Raw genomic sequence first — 17037 nt, 5'->3', positions numbered from 1 at the left:
CACACATACACCACCTCTCTAACCTGAACCAGTACCAAAAATATATATAACATGACCAAAGTGTTTAGTGCAACACAACAGGCAAAATAACCAATATGTTGGGGGGGTGTGAGGGAATGGAGTTGGCATAGTCAGTTTAGTCCACATAAAGCGTTGGCGGCCTTACTGCAAATGTTGGTGTGGCAGATGTGTAAGATTCCGTGATCCGATATGAAGGTCCTCCTGCGTTGGTTCATTATCCAGCAAGCTTTATCATTCATGCAGTGTGCCATCTGCTCGCTCATTATCCACCGCCCCATGCCCTTGGTATAATCAAGGTAATGGCCACTAATGTGGAGGAAGAGCACATCAGAGACCCCACCACGTCTGGTAATACAAGACCTCAAATAGTCCATTATATCAGATGACCTGTTATCCTGTGAGTGTGCCTCATATCTACAACTCCGTAGGCATGCACCCAGGGCTATATCTATGCGATCTGTAACGTGCAAGCAAAAGTAATAAGCTGTCCTATACATTTGCATCACAAATTGTGATTTGATATGGCTTTATCTAAGTAATAGGGAATTGTTTTGTCAAAACGAACTACCCACTTTTTTTAAACAAGAGTCTAGAATCTTTACTAAGTCACTTCACTTGTGGGTCTGGTGGACATTTTTTTTTATTTTTTTTTATTTTTCAATCCCTGTATATACAAAACTGAAAAAACTCTTAATCTGCACTTGTAAAACATGTTTGATGCTCCTGCAGGGAGGGATCTCCTTCCCCTCCAGTTTTCAAGGGGCTGCGCCCTTACTTGGCACAGGATGGTAGCAACACTTAACGTATAGCTTACATATGCAGATTTGCCAGTGGCTCTGTGCAAATTAGATGATTGATAACTAGAAACACCCATATTTTGGTTGCTCTGGGTCCTGTAAACTTTCCAACCTTTCCAGGCATTAATCTGGAAAATGTTGGGGTTCACTGTGTCACCAATGACTTCGTTACAAGTGAAGACAGGCTGATGCCACGCCCCCAGAGGGCACTATCATGTGCTCTACGACCCTACTGGAGCCTGGTAGGCCTCCACAGAGCAGTGGGACACGTGCAACTGTTTTCTAATAATTGGGGAGGTGAGAGGATAATGCATGGGGTGCTATGGGTGAGGGTGTTTGGGTGTTCTGGATGTGTGTGTGTTTGCCTATACTTGACCCCTCAAAGTGACCCGGGGATATTTGCAAGTCACAGATGACTCATCAGTAATACCAGACCTTTTTTTGCAGGGGTATGGGGGTACACTGGCCCTATGTGCCAGGCATATTATATTATGCAGGCATTTGAGGCTGCAGCTATTATATTAGTAAAACCTTTGGCCTATATCTTGATTATCTATGAAATGATCTCCTTTACGTCCAAGTCAAGCTTTTATGACCATCACCCCTTCATGTTATAGAGGGGTATCACATAACCATACAGATTCAGGATGGGTACATGATTGCACACTAATGCAAGGGAACTGGCAGCTTGACCACTGCTTCCTGAAACCATGGCAACACGCATCATCTTATGGCTATGTGCTGAAAATGAATATTTCTTTCCATTCAGTATGGGCCTTTCATCATTCCTGAGGATGCTGAACCTGGGATGCTCATCGCCACGATCGCGGCATCAGACGAAGATGAAAAAATCGAGTTCTACCACATACGCTTCTCTATTGAATCCGGAAATGAAGATGGAACCTTTAAACTGGACACTTCCTCTGCAAACAGCACAGTCAGCATCATTCTTGAAAAGGTACGTGTAATTTGTTCAAAACACAAGTGGATAGGCAAAGGTACATGAGGTTTCTTCCATGCTTTAGAATGGTCGAAACAGAAAGTATCTCCACTTAACTTCAAAAGTCATACATAAAGAGTTCTACTCTTTGATCAGATAGTGAACATGAGAGGAAGAATGTTTATAAATTGTTCTGCAAAATTGCTGAAAACTACCCTGTTCCTCCCTCTCCTCTAATTTCTGTGTCACAAAGGAGGCTGCATGATTTTCTTGCCATAGGCAGGTGTCTGTAACCGGTGGCTCTCCAGATGTTTTAGACTACGAATCCCATGATCCCTCTCACAATACCTCACCATTTTCCATGTTTGCTAGAGCTGATGGGAGTTGTAGTCCAAAACATCTGGATAATCACATTTTGCAGACCCCTGGCGTGGGGTATTCCAATGCATATGAGGGAATGTGTGCTTCCTTGGCACATACCCCAATTACTGAACATGTGCCAAGGAAGACAGGCCTCCACAGGAGACAACAGGTGTACATGTGTTATTTTGTAGTACATTTTGGGCCCGTCTTCTCTTACATATGGTTTACAAACTGGGATATGATGGGTTCTGAGGACCATCACAGGCTCTCCACATGGAGTGGTACAGTCTCCGGTGGCTGTAGCCCTTAAAACGCAGGGTCAGGCATAGTGGGGGAACCAGGGACAGAGGCAGGCAGCACAGTGAGTGCTCCACGGTTTGACTGTCTGCTAGACACCTTTAAAACTGCTGGTTGGTTTGAGGGCCATGAGCTGCAACACGGGAGGGTGGAGTCAAGGCCATCACACACTCCTCAGCTGTGGGTGACCCACAGGCACCATGGTCGATTTGCAGTAAAGGCCATTGCTCTCTCATGAGGCCTAGCCCTAAATGGCACATCTAGGTACACACAGGAAGTGCTCAAATGTGCCCCATACACGGGTCCATGTAGTCCAAGTTAGCATCTAGGGTAAGGGTGTAACACTGAAAAGAGAATTTAATCTGCACCTGTGTCCTCCTACTCTATGTAACCCTTTGCATATGATGGCTGTTTGGGCATTATCCTCTAACACATTTTAAAGAGAGATATAAAGTGATACATTGGATGATGCCATGTTTTAATATGAACAGTACATTGAATGTCACAGAGACTTTGCCCAGAACAACTTGCATTTAGGTCTGGCTTCATGGGTAAAGTTATACGAATGCGGCTGGTTGAGATCCACGCTGGACATCTGAGTCTTATTAACTGTAAATTAACTATTCAAAAATTTCAGAAGTCTAAGTATTGTATCATGTTTCTCAAGCAACCCGGCCACGAGATCTCCAATTTGAGGGTGACGGGCATCCAGGAATGTAGATTGCTGATAGGATGTTATTATCCTCAGCATAACGACACATCTGTTTTACATGTAAAGCCGAATATGTAGAGTGAGGGAATTGTGTGGTGCCAGGCAATCTTAGAAGGAGCACATGGAATCTATGTTGACTGATGGATTACAATGGGGCTCATTCCAAATTTTAAGAATTACCACCACTTTCACTGTACCACCAAATCACAACTTTGGAGGTGAAGTAGAAGACATACTGTTAGCCTCCACGTTCCCTCCAGAAACTGGAGGGATTTCCATAGGTCAAATGAGCACCCACAGTAATCCCTCCAAAATCCATATAGGGCCCTATGGGGCTATGCCAATGGGGACTAACACTGCCTTACTGCCACTAGTAATCTGGCAAATGTACCACATGACCCCGTGTTGGTAATTGTAATTTTGGTGCTAAACCCTCTGGTGTTAATAGCAAACTCATACTGAGCCCCAACGTCAGTGCATGCAAACCTATTACTGAGGTTTTAAAATATCCAGTTTTGGAACAGTTGAGATTTTTGGGCAGAGTAAAACATGGGTACATATTATATTACAGTGCAAATTGAAATCTCTATATGCATCCTTTTTATGATAAAGCATCACCGTGTCACCCCATATGGTAACACCCTTGTGTGGCATCCTTCTAGAACAGCAAAGGTGTGCTGGCAGGGAGGACCCTACTCATGTCTGATCCCTTCTCATGTACTACAACAACTCTGTTATAGTTGCCAACTGCAACGATATAAATTTGCCCAGTATTTGTGCATGCATGCATTTATGCATTGCATGCAGCCATCATGATATGGCAGGAAATAGGAACTCAGACTTCAGCAGAAGGTGTGACAAATCTTGTGGAGCATACCTCGTCTATATGTGTATAAATGTAGGTGGTGGCTTCACCTCAAAACACAATGAGACAGGAGGGTATTTACTCATCCAATTTAGCTGCGCCTCTGTGGGAATTTCAGCAAAGGTTTTTAATTTTAACAAAGGCTCTGAATTTAACATAGGTGAACACTGATCCCCCTTTGTCAAGAAGGGTGTGAGACTGAAATGTGAGGCTGGTGCGGAATCGAGTGTATGTCATTATTGTGAATGCATAGAGCACATGCCAGCAAAAAGGGAGGTTTTTAATGTGGCATTATATAACAGCTTATGTTATCATTTTGCGCTACACCACAGTATGATGCACTGAGTTGCATTGAAGCATAAAGGCTAACGATTACTAATCACTAACCCCTGGCCATTACCATATCCCATACTAATATTCAGTGCAGCTCGGTCCATGGTATTTCTGGTGCAATCTGGTAAACTGAATGGAGGCTCTGCAAGGTTAACTGAAAGTGCAAACATAAACATGGAGAATTAGATTTGTTTCTGCTGTAAATGAAAAGTTGCTCAAAGTAGGCCTTTTGTTAGTTTTTAGAACAGGAATGCAGAGCAGGATAATTGTTACATTTTTGCTTCCATTGCTAGTTCTAATGGTGGTAGTATGAGTGCGTCTTTCTGTGGAACTTTTTAGAGGGTTGGCTGATTAAGAGGTGATTTTGATGGACACATATATACCTAATAAAGGTTGAGAAAATGCCCCCAATCGATGACTCCTATCCAGAGTCCACCTATCTCTACAGTTACGGGTAGACCAAAATGTACATATAAGAAAAGAGATAGATGATGTTTTATGTTCTAAAGATGTTCTCTTATAGAACGTGATGTGTCCTAGTCCCTCTTAATACCAGACGTCCTGAAAAAATTGACATAGCTTTCCTCAAAAGTACACATTTCTAAATAAATTCAATGTATTAATTCATTCATAGTATGAATAGTACATTAAAACACCCATAGAATCACAAAGTGGATACAGACTCCATGTATCTATCACATTAACAAGATCAAAAATACAACATACAACAATTGTTGTACCAGACACAATTGACAATACTAAAAATTGGGCACTCATAGAGTGTCTCTACACTAAAGCTCCCAACATTTTTCTGTTCCTTTCACCAAATTGGTAGAATATTCTTCAGGGAATTTTTTCTTTGAGATTTAAGTTTCTTCAACACTTTGTGTATAGGGTAGCACGCATCACAAATTTAATGCTGGTTAAAACCTCTAAATGGCACTTCTTCTGCAGCATATCCAAAATTTGAAATCTTCACTAAGTTCTTAATCAATAGGAGCTATTTACTCTGTGTAATGCTCCTTAATAGCATATAAACTCTCAGGTTCCTCGCCTAGCATCATGCAAAGCGCTGGTACTGGATATGTTTTAGTCAGGCGGTGTGGGTGGCACAGTAGATAAAGCTCTCTCATGAGCTCCAATCGATTTCTAACATATTCAAGTAGATCTCCAAAAAGCCCTATAAAATTCTATCACTCCTGTTTCCAATTATGCATGATCTTGCAACGTCAACCTCGCCTAGCATCATGCAAAGCGCTGGTACTGGATATATTTTAGTCAGGCGGTGTGGGTGGCACAGTAGATAAAGCTCTCTCATGAGCTCCAATCGATTTCTAACATATTCAAGTAGATCTCCAAAGACCAGTAGAAAATTCTATCAACTGTTGTGGTGTAACTTCGAATCCCGACGGACGGCAACTGCAGATACATAACATGATTTATGGAGGCGGTATTTCATTATGTTTTATGTAGGCCAGACATACATTATGGGAGCTGACAAACAGAGGGTTTTAAAGTGCTGTCTTGCGGAGGCTGGTTCTTTTGGACTGGTGCATTGCCTCAGAAGCCTGGCTGGTGATTTCGAGCGTGTGCTGCACTTGCAGGCCGACAGCTAGCGCAGAAGACAGGGCTGAGATCCTGCTTTGATGAGTGGGAAGAAAACCAGATAAGGAGTTTTGCAGTCTGGGACACACAGAACCAAGTGCATTCTTGTGTGAGTTCCAGTTAATTTGAGGAGCTTGTGGTTTGCCGAATGTTGTCATAAATTTAACAAATGTCAGTGTCATGCAACGGCTCTGGATGAGTGTATTTTTTAAACAATTGCAGCCAAGAAAGATATGGTCACAATTTTAAATGTAGACAGATATTTTCTGGTGTTGCTCATTCCATGTAAACTATGCAAAGCGAATGATATCTTTCAAGGTCGATAGACAACGACATTTCTGAAATGCAACACAGAAAGGGTGCTTAATGCCCATTGTCGGAAGAGCTCATTTATCGCGGGGAAAACAACTGCTGATGAGTTGTATTTGTAAATATTTCATTTTAATGTTTGAGTCAAAGAAAGTGTTATGTGCAAACTCTGTGCATTGCATGTTTTGTTGATATTTTGCATAATCCTAATTTTATATAAAGAGCAAAAGAGACGGTTGAATTAATCTACAGTACAATAAAGAAAGCTTAAAATAGCCATTCATTCACTCAGATACCTAATTCTCTCATTCACGAATCAAACTACATTCACCCTACATGTTTCATTCCTCTCTTCACATTAAAAACCATCTATAGGAATGTCTTCAGGGGCATGCCGGCTTCCGCCTTTCCCTGTCTAGACTAGCTGCTGCACACTGTTACAGCTAATAACCTGTTTCCTCTTCTGGTCGGTACCAATCTGTACACCGATATAGGAATTTCAAAGTGACTCTTTTTCTCTAAAATGACATTGACATGGATAATAATTCCCATGTGGTCATATACCTTTTTAGAACAATGAGGGCTGTAAATTCCCATAATTTCACATTCGAATGGCTAGTAACTAGGCATGTGTAACACCCTTATACTTGATTCCACCTGCTCTCACTTATTTCCTGAAAAAAATACCTCTCTCTAGTAACCAACCATTTACCAAAATCTAGGGTTCCAAGTTTCCCTTTGTTGCCATGTCACCTACATGAGCATTCTAGAAATACCATCCATTTAGGACAGAGTATTGCAGGATGTTATTTTCTACAAAAGCTCCCTCACATATTAGAAAGTCAAGTGACATCCAATCTGGCGACTTCCTCATTTATTCACCTCTCATGGTTGAAGCGTCACATATACCTCTTTCTTCCTGTTACTTGATCAAAAGGGGTCTAGGGGTATTAGAGGCTGTCAAGAAACAAAAGAAGCATCTGGGTGCTAATTACAGTATGTTTAAGCAGTTGTCTTTAGGGGGCTATTGGTGTCACTAGTCCTTATTTACCTTCTGTAGCTTTCAAATTTGCTTCCACATTAACTAGCTCCCATGTTGGACAGCATATTAATTCTAGCTCAAAAAGACTCCCAAGCCTTGACAGTAACAGGGTACCTCTCCCAGAACTACAGTGCAATAAAACACATTTACTGTTGAGTTACGTCTATTCCTAGCACTCTTTTGGGAGACGGGATAGGCGTATTGTTCCCATTAAATCAAAAGTAGTCACACGGTCTTAAAAAGTCATGCCTGCATTCAGCACTTCTACCACTGGACTTCCTTCCGTGGGCTCGTGTTTTATCTCCAGCGTACCACTTGTGCCGCCTCGCATGTGAAAAAGCAAGCACAGAACGCAAATATTTTTCACTTGGTGGTTCCTACCATGACCTAAACATCTTGTCGCCCTCCATTTTCTTTGTCATTTTTAATTCAATCGCTCTCAGTCACCATTATATAATCTCAATGCTCCTAATGGCCATTTCTTGATAGTGCTCCTCCCGCAGCTTCCTTCTATCCTGTATTTGGGCAGCGTCAGGATAGCATTGTCCTTTTTAAATGTTTAGTTTACACCTCAGACATCTTTGATGGAAATCTTACGTCCTCCATTGTGGACGCATAATACTAGATCCAGAGTCCTCTTTCTTTATCAAGCAAAGTCTGAGTATCTCTTTGTAATTGAATCCTCATCTGCCCCTCCTCCGGGCTACAAATCACCTTCACTTCCTTGTCTCACTGTTATTCTGCGTTCACTGCACCAACAGACTATCTTCATTATACTGGTGCCTCCTTTAATCTCTATGGTACATTCAGAGAAAGCAAGGCTAGGGGCCATGTCATGCACTTCATGCCCATGATGCACCCTTGGTTTGGCTAGAGTTTAGAAAGGGTGCGCAAAGCGTGTTCAGAATCGCCCTCCACTGGACACTCTCTAATTATTGCAGCTCCAGTCATTCAATCTGTTTGTTTATTCTTTTCTCAACACTATTTTCCACTAAATCTTTTTCTATAGCCAACAGTTTCCTTTTGTCACCATTGGGATCCTTCTCTGTCTTCAGCTGAAGTAACACTGTCCACGTCAAATCTGCTGCTGTATGTTTAAACTCTTTACGGTGAGCACCTAGAGGTGCAGGTTTCTCATCTTTTTTTTGACTGTGTCCTCCTGTACTCCAATAGCGATTCACAGTTATTGTTACTCGCTCTTGTCATTGCTTTTGCCGTTAACTTACTCGATAAATTGGCTTCTTCTTCTTTGAAGTCCTGCTCCCATGTGCTGTGTCATTTTAATCACTTCAGAGGAATGTTTGGTTTTATTTTTAAGGACATGGAATCTGCCAAATTAGGATTAGCAATTTCCTTTTATAATCCTAACTTTTGTGACACCAACAATAAACACTATTTAGATTGAAGCCCCCTATCAAAGCTAAGAGCTAAATGCTTAACTGAGTCCCTGGCGCACGCAAGATCGGCTTCAGGGAACTGCCGATTTGCCGACTCCATCCTCTGGATATGTGGGTCATTTAGCATGGTGTCAGAGTTTTCAGATGGTGGTGTAGCCTGAGGAGCATGATTGGCACCTGTGATGCCCAAGCTGCTCCGGTTCATAGGGAAGTATTCACCAGCTCACCCTTCACCAGAACCACTGCCCGTTAGATTTTCTTCCTCTAGGTGTTGTTCGGAGATCATAGTGGGAGCTAGTAGTTGTCATCGACCACTACGGGTCTTGGGCAAATGATGTAAAGGAATTCCAAATTTGGTAGCTTTGATTTGTCCTAGAAAAATAACTGTTAGACAATAAAAAAGTGCAGCAAGTGTGACTGAAACTGGGTAAACACCCCTGGGACAGAAAAATTTCAATGGATCCTCACTGCCGCTAGACAACTCTGAAAGGGTCTCATCAATCAGAATAAATAGACAATGGTAAGCTTTCTCACTCAGGTTCCTTTGCATGTATGAAACATTGAACAGTATATAGGTAGTCAGAAATCTGAAAAAGAGAAACCATTTACTAGAACCAGTGGAGTGATATACAGAAGAGTACATAATGCACAAGCAGAATATATACATGAATAGGGTCAGAAAACTCACCTTACTGTAAGATGTAAGTCTTAGGTGCAGCTTGGAGGACAGGCTCCCATGTATTGATGATGGTAACATCCTTTGAGTTTGTTTCACCAAACCTCCTCTATGACACTCCAGGCAGTTAACCCGTTGCTTGTTTTATGATTGGTACAAAAATTATTATACAAATCTCTTCAGTTTTTAACAGTTTACACAAGCATCCACTTCTGCCTGGAATCATTTTCAAATGATATTGTATTGCCTAAAAGGCAACAATGCCTCCTAAAAGGCAAATTGACCACATGTGGTGACCAACTATTCTTGGAGCAGCCCTATCCTGTGTCTAGAGAGCCCCCTAGTTAAAAATCAAGAATTCAAAACCATGCAATCTAATACTAAGCTCCAAGCTCTGGCACGGCATTATTCAAATGTTGATCTAACGAGTTCTGCTATTCCTCAGTATGTTCGAGGTAGCCACCAAGTTTTAAGACACCGATCCTCTGGTGTGTTACATTTTATCTGGATGTTTTCTGCTTCCTGGGCAATGCAGTTGTCTTCAGTGGCAATGAGAGAGGCCACTGGCTTTACCCAATGCACATGTTTATCAAATGGATGGGTAAAGTAGCACCTTTGTTGATCATGCCAAAGTTCAGAGAATTCTAGAAGTACTAGCAAGGAAGAGTCAATGAATTCTAACACTCCATCGTCCCATATAATGTGTTATATTGATGTTCAAATGGTAGGGCCGAGAAGTCCCATGAGAACAACCCACTTGCATTGTGAATGAACTAATTAAAGAAGGCTACCCCATTACACGCATTGACTGCACCCACAACACACACGCATCAATTTCAATACTACACTCAGGTCCTCCATTGAAGTTCTGTCCTTCCTTTTCATGTTCTCAGTTAGAAAAAAGGAATAATACTGCTGATATGTCACCGTCCAAGCATAACAAGAACACCAATAACAAAAGTAGTGAATTCATCTCAATTGACCATAGTACACCACTCACTGAAAATACTTAAATCTCCCCTGAAACCTCCCAGCAGAACCTCACACCTGATTTTAAGTTGCACACAACTTGCAGAAGAGACCACATAAAACAAGGCCAACACAATGGCTTTCACCCCAGATGTGGGGGGCGGCATGGCCTTTAACTTCGCTATTGACTTGACGAGGGCTGTGGGCCATTAAAGGACATTACCCCCCCACCCCCACAGCAGGGGTGAATGCCATTGCCACGCCAGGGTTTATCTGGGGTGCAAATGGTTTCTTATTTTTCTTGGGAGATTCGCTTCGCAAGTGACACCAATCTCCGGAGAAAAAAAATGAAAGAAATATGGCCACTACCATAGGGAAACGAGAGTAAGTCCCTTTTCCACTGCTATGGTGGTGGGAGCGGGAGGATTGATGGGACCAGAGCACAAAGCTGCCGTCCAGCAGGTAAGTTGGGAGGGGAGGGGTGGTGAAGGGGTAAGGTTTGTTTTGGGAGGTGGGTGGTGAGCAAACAGGTAGAGGCTTCCTGTTACCTCCCCACAATAAAAAATAAAATATAAATGGCGCCACAGGGGGAAGGGCCTCAATGGCTGGAAACAGCAGTCCGAGGATGTATATTCTCGCCCGGAATTACAGCCACCAGATTAGTTACTGACACATCATAACCTCTCCACTACACCATCCAAGGTATCTAGACTTTAACCCTATCCCTTGAAACACTTGTATATAGGTGCATTATAAATGCCTTATCATATCATATCATATCATATATCATATCATATCCCACTCAGCAAGAATGACTATTTCACCAGCCCATTCCTTCTTCCTCCGTCCAGAATGACCACACCAGCCCGTCCAAACACATGAAATGTTTTAACAGATCTTATAAACAGTTCTTAATAAAAATGTACAAAACATAATTTTATAGCATCTCCTTAAAAATATCAACTCAACAGCCAGTAGAAGCTCTATTCAACACAAAATGCTACCTTTACCATGACACCTAAGCTAAAGTCAGTCAACCTATCAGTACAATTGGTATGAACTGAACAACTTAAAGACAACCAAGCACTAGCACAAATCATACTCCCTTGCACATCCATAGGCCTTGAAACAGCTCAATACTTGTTGGCTGTATTTGCTATTCTTTTCCATGATATGCTCACCGATATATCACTCACTGGAGAATAACGTTCTTTGTTGTCTTCCGTGCTGCTCTACCAAATACAGGGAGGAAAACAACTTGGTGAACAGTGTCCACTATTTTGTAATGTTGGTGAAGCCACTGCTTTGTACAGCCGATGCAACGTATTTACTATATCCATTAAACATGTTGGTGATTGTGGGTGCATTTATAACTATTTTATATTGTGTTTAAGTGGTGCTGGATTCTCTTTTCTTTTTAAAAGAGGACCCCACATTTTTGTAAATATTATCTGGATCGTGTAACAAATGCTTGCAAGTGAAATGGTACAATACAAGTTAGATAATATGTAAATGCACTTTGCTTTCCTTCACAAACTGTTTTGTTTCATTAGTTAATTGGACACAGTAGGATTGTGATTCAGAAACGGTGGGATCCGTTGTTTTCTTTCCTGATTACTCCATGCTTGGAATTTTGCCGACTGCCTTCTTCGTGAGGTTCACTTAATATCTGCAGTTTTATGCCCGGTCAAGGCTGCCATATTTCAAAGTGATTTATCTTGTTTTATTTGCTTGTCAATATGAGCATTTGCAAAAAGGAAAACAAAATGTGTTCAAATGTCACTTTCGAATACAGCAACAAAAGTCAAAAAAGGAAGGCAGTTGCCAAGCAACTGCATGATTGGATTAAACGACAAGGCCTGTGCCACAAATACCAATATGAGTTCAGACTAAAATGTAGTACTGAATCAGAAATCATCCGGGTTATAGATGATGTTCTACAAATCATGGCTAAGACAACTCATGACTCCTGGTCCTCCCCAACCCCTCTGTTGCATTCAACATGTGACTAGCTCACACTGACCAGCCTGCTCGCAAATAGAATGGACTTCTCTGGCACAGTTATCATCTAGTTCATATGCACGTTCTGAACACTCACAAGGCATAGTAGGTTCCTCTTCCCCTGCCTGTTGTATTTCTATATTTATGTTTTGTATTGTAATTGTTTATCATCCTGTATTCCCTCCCTGTTGCTCTGTGGGCGCTTTGAAACATTATTTGCTTCCTGTGTAAGCACCTAACAAGCTAACAATATATAAAAAAGTAAATAAGAAATCTTACCTCATGGACAAGAACTAAGCCATGCAGATGGGCAACTTCAGATCAGACCATGACCTAATGCAATGTAGAAGGACACAAGGCTCAATACATGGAGCTAATGAGATCACTTCACAGTGACTCCAAAATCTCCCTCCTCTAATATGTGGATGATACAAAATTATACCTAAAGGACAGTGGTACCCAGCACATCTCACATCTCAGAAATCGCCTCGCTTCCATCCAAGCCTGGATGGCACACATATACCTGAAGCTCAACCCCATGAAGATGGAATGTGTCCTACTCAGGCACCCTATCTACTCGGGATACTATTTAAGGGTGGATCAACGACATGCACCTTGATGTCTTCTCACGTCAGCTGACCCTGAATGCCAATTAATCGAGTTCAGGAAAGACAGCATTCTCTCATCTTAACAAACGGCCCAACTGCCTGGGACCAGCTAATCCTCCTCCAGCATATCCTTCCACCTGAGGATTTCAGAACCAAATTCCAGGCCCTGGTAATATCCCACATTGATGGGGGAATTGTACTCCTCACAGGGGCTTCATTGACACACCTGGACCCATTCAAGGAAACACATCGCACCGCAGCATGCCTCATACCAGGGAACAAGAAATTCGAACACATTCCATGCTTCAAAAGGGAGCTGCACTGGCTTCCAATCCCATTCTGAATACACGCAATGTATCCATCTATAAGGTTATCGCCCCTCACACACCTGTCTACCTATCTACCAAACTCTGTAGCTCAGATGGGTTACATTAATTCAGGAGCCAGGCATTGATAGGCTCAAGACAAAACTGGCATGCAAGGAAAACAAGAGAAAACAGGCCTTCTCTTGCTATGCCCCTGTCTACTGGAACACCATACTGGTGGCAATTCGGGTCGTGTCAATGCTCTTGCAGTTTATGAAGGATCTCAACACCTCACTCTTCAGCCAATACGAAGGTGCCTTAGAAGCTCCTTGTGCTGTAACATCATGTCCCACATATTGCAACCCTGCCTCCTTACATCATATGCTACTCTTAAGTTAAGTGCATGTACAGGGTTCTGATACTTCTTTGCAAGGTTCACACTACATAAAACCAAAATACAAAAATACAATGTGAGAGCAGACCTTTACTTTGAAACCAGTTAAAAAGCTGGCATCGATTGCAAAACTCTAGTTGAAGATGTATGTGATTGCATCCGTACATGTCCTGGTCTCCTTACACATATTTTAGAGGGAAGTAATCTATCTGAAACCATTTTTGTGGAAGAGCTAATCAAGATCTTCGCTAATTTAGGCCATGCCTGACTATCAATCCCACCAACAACTGCCCTTACCTCACTATTCACCTTCACTTCCTTATACCTTCTCTCCATCCCAAATTGAACAGACATCATCCTCTCGAATGCCCCACTTGTATTCGTTTTGTAGTATTTCAGATAAACATCACATGTGTGCTCTTCATTTAATACCTTCTCTCTGACGAAATTAATCTCACTTTTCTAAATCTGGTAGGTATGCACTTCTGTGTGTGCACCCCTCTCTCTCTGGCCTGAATCGTTATTCCTAGAAAGTCTAGCTTTGCTTGGCTCATTTTTGTTCATATTTTAGTGTTAGTGTCTGGAGAGGAGGAGGGGAGAGGTAACGGCAGGCCTTTTTTTAAAATTTTTTTTACCGCAACACAAGTTGACCATCTTGAGCAAAGTAACAGCTGTTAATGATGTCTGGTGTCCTCCACCCAGGCCCATTACTATTTAATAATATCACCCAGCAACAGGGATAGATGTGTTAAATAAAACGCTGATTAAAAACAAGATGGCCACTCTGAGCAGTGGCTCATCAAAGTCCACATCCATTTACCATGGGGAAGAGGCGCAGGGATCACATGCTCTCTGAATTAGAGACACAGACTGGGCTAGAGCCGCCCAGCAGAAAACAAGCCAAGGCAATAGGTAAGTAGAGGCGTGAACAGTCACCAATTCGAAAAATCTTTTGAGGTCTCACCATTTTGACTCCAACATTAAGATAAAAGAATATAGGGAAAGGCAATATGTGTGTCAGCTGGGAATGGGCGTCAAGAACTAAACGAATGGGCAAAAGGGGCAAAGGGGTCTAAAACGGGTAGGAATGGATGGGTTTGGAAGGGGCTCAAACCAGAGTATGAGGGGTTTGAAAAAAGGGGAACCAAATGAATTCTCAAAACGAAAAGTGAGATAAAGGACCAATCGAGCCCATTCAAATGTATGACCCATAACTTGGACAGGCATAGCCGAGGTTTGGGTGAATACACAGAGTAGACGCCGTCTCTGTGCCTAGGTGAACTGGACCCTCTGATTTGTGCCAACTACCAACTGTTAGTGCTCGCAAACCAAGGATCCTGATTGACTGAGACTCTACCAGTGTTGCATTGCAGGTGCTAATTTGTGTATCAAAGGTACCTTCCTCAAATAAGTGACACATCAGCATAATATAAAGTGTGGACCACAAAAAATGGTACCATATGGCCTTAACAAGTGAGTTGGACTGTATTATTGATCTTTTAAACTTGAAGGGCCAGATTCTCAAAAATGAGCACAAAAGCACAGAGGATGCACTCTTTTCATGTGTACTCATTGCTTATTCTCAAAGGTGACCTGCACATTTTGGCAGAGGAGGGGCTGGACAATAGTGGAAAGATGCACTGGTCAGCCCCTTTGAATATATTAGTTTCAGAGCACACTTCCTAAACTAACGTATGACTAACTTCCAAAAACCACGTGGTTGATTGAAGCGTTTTTCGCAGAGACTGTGAAATGCAAGAAATAAATATGGCACCTCCATCCATGTTTGGGGGGTGGAAATAAAAATGTGACATGCGCGAGTTAAACCACGGCTGTCACACTTCAATGAATATGCATGAAAGAGTCAGAAATGAGCCTGTCCTGATTAACAAGTCACCCTGTGCCTGTTTCTAACATGTACAGGGAACCTGCCTAATTTCTGCACATTTAAAAGCACATGTGGTTTGTGAATTTGGGATGCACTTTTAACTGCTCAGATGTGCCCTCTGATTTGCACAAATGTGCAAAGGGGTGAGTTGCCCTTTGTGGATTGGGCTCCTCGTTTTTTAGGAGCAAGTGATACGCTTTGCGAGTGATAAAAGGCGCAAGAAACTTTTGATAATTTTTGCCCAAAGGCTCCATCATGCTGATAAATGGATCCACTACAGAAACATAGAATTCGGTTTTATAACTGCCTATGATCAAAGAGTACTTGCTAGCTGTGTTTTTTGTGCTTTTGGTTCAGAGTAATCTCTGTAACTCTGCAGTAAACCGTTTTTGCAGTGCAGTTCTTTGGGTCTTAGCCTGCAGCAGTTGAAGAGCATGTGCTTGCTCTCGCCTATCAATATCCCACCATGTCCTGGTAATGCTTGGGCATTAGTGATCTGATGGCATTTATAAAGATGCTGCAGGAATCGAAGGAGTCTATTACTTTGGGTGCCACTCCTAACTACCTGGGGACTCTCATGAAGTGTGTTAGGTTTCCGCCAGAAGCAGTCAATAGATTTCCTCCAGAAGCAGTCAATGCAGGGGCAGCTTTCAATGCAGAGTCATGAGTGTGGCCTGCGTTTTGGAGGTGGAGACTGAAGCAACTAGGTCATGCTTGTGAACATAACTATTTTAGTATGTGGCAGTGGAGTGCTACAGGTAAGTCTTCAGAGGATAGCTCTGGGGCAACGCGCTCCCTTTAGAAGAAAGACAACATAGAGCAACACAGGTTCAATCCCTGAGTCCACACTTAGAAACCTCTGGGTATTAAGCACGTTATAAACAAACAATTATATTCAGGTAGCAACGACACTGTTCTTTGAGCCACCACCAGCACAGCAGAGCATATGTGAATGTGACTTGTTGAGAAATCCACTAGAGGGTTCAGCTTTAAATCTCCTCTCACACTTATTTTGGGCGGAAGGGAAATCACAGCACCATCAGAATTCCAGGGTGCGCCGGTGACTATTCCAATACTCATAACTAACATTTACTCCGTGCCAGGATCTCTTGCAGCCACATATCTACAAATCAGAGGAGGGCGAAACCCTCCAGGCAGTAGAACTTGAGAGCTATGGCTGAACTAACTGGAAGCTTCTGTGGCCCTATGGACAGGAGCGCCAGGTCTTCACCAGGTATCTTAGGCCTGTGGGAGGAATGTGCGGTTCAGTACCCTCTTGTTCAACCAACATCACAGGGAAAGCACAAGTGAGACACAGACACAGCCATACAGGGTGCAGTGAACAGGAAATTATAGTTTGAGTCCTTTAATGCTTGGATCTCTTCCAAAACCCTAATTGTGCTATTTGTTGATTTCAGAAATAGCAAGCGAACCATCAGCACTGCATGTTTTGCAACTGTGCCAAGATCTTTGTTGACCCCATGTTCAATGAGATGGTGGGGAAGAGCACCATGG

General features: G+C 42.3%; 1 protein-coding gene across 3 annotated transcripts in view; it reads left to right on the top strand.

Annotated features, from left to right (window-relative positions):
* The window catches only part of CDH16 (cadherin 16), a 1158846-nt gene that overhangs the window by 626528 nt on the left and 515281 nt on the right, over positions 1–17037 (top strand). For all 3 annotated transcript variants that reach the window (XM_069653297.1, XM_069653307.1, XM_069653286.1), the window contains exon 12: positions 1588–1776. In XM_069653297.1, coding sequence (XP_069509398.1) covers positions 1588–1776 — 189 coding nt within the window. The remainder of the gene's footprint in view (positions 1–1587; positions 1777–17037) is intronic.

The sequence above is a fragment of the Ambystoma mexicanum genome, chromosome 1p (assembly GCF_040938575.1).
Source record: "Ambystoma mexicanum isolate Mex_15411 chromosome 1p, UKY_AmexF1_1, whole genome shotgun sequence".
Classification (NCBI taxonomy): domain Eukaryota; kingdom Metazoa; phylum Chordata; class Amphibia; order Caudata; family Ambystomatidae; genus Ambystoma; species Ambystoma mexicanum.
The sequence above is the reverse complement of the archived record's forward strand: the minus strand, read 5'-3'. Positions and strand labels throughout refer to the sequence as shown.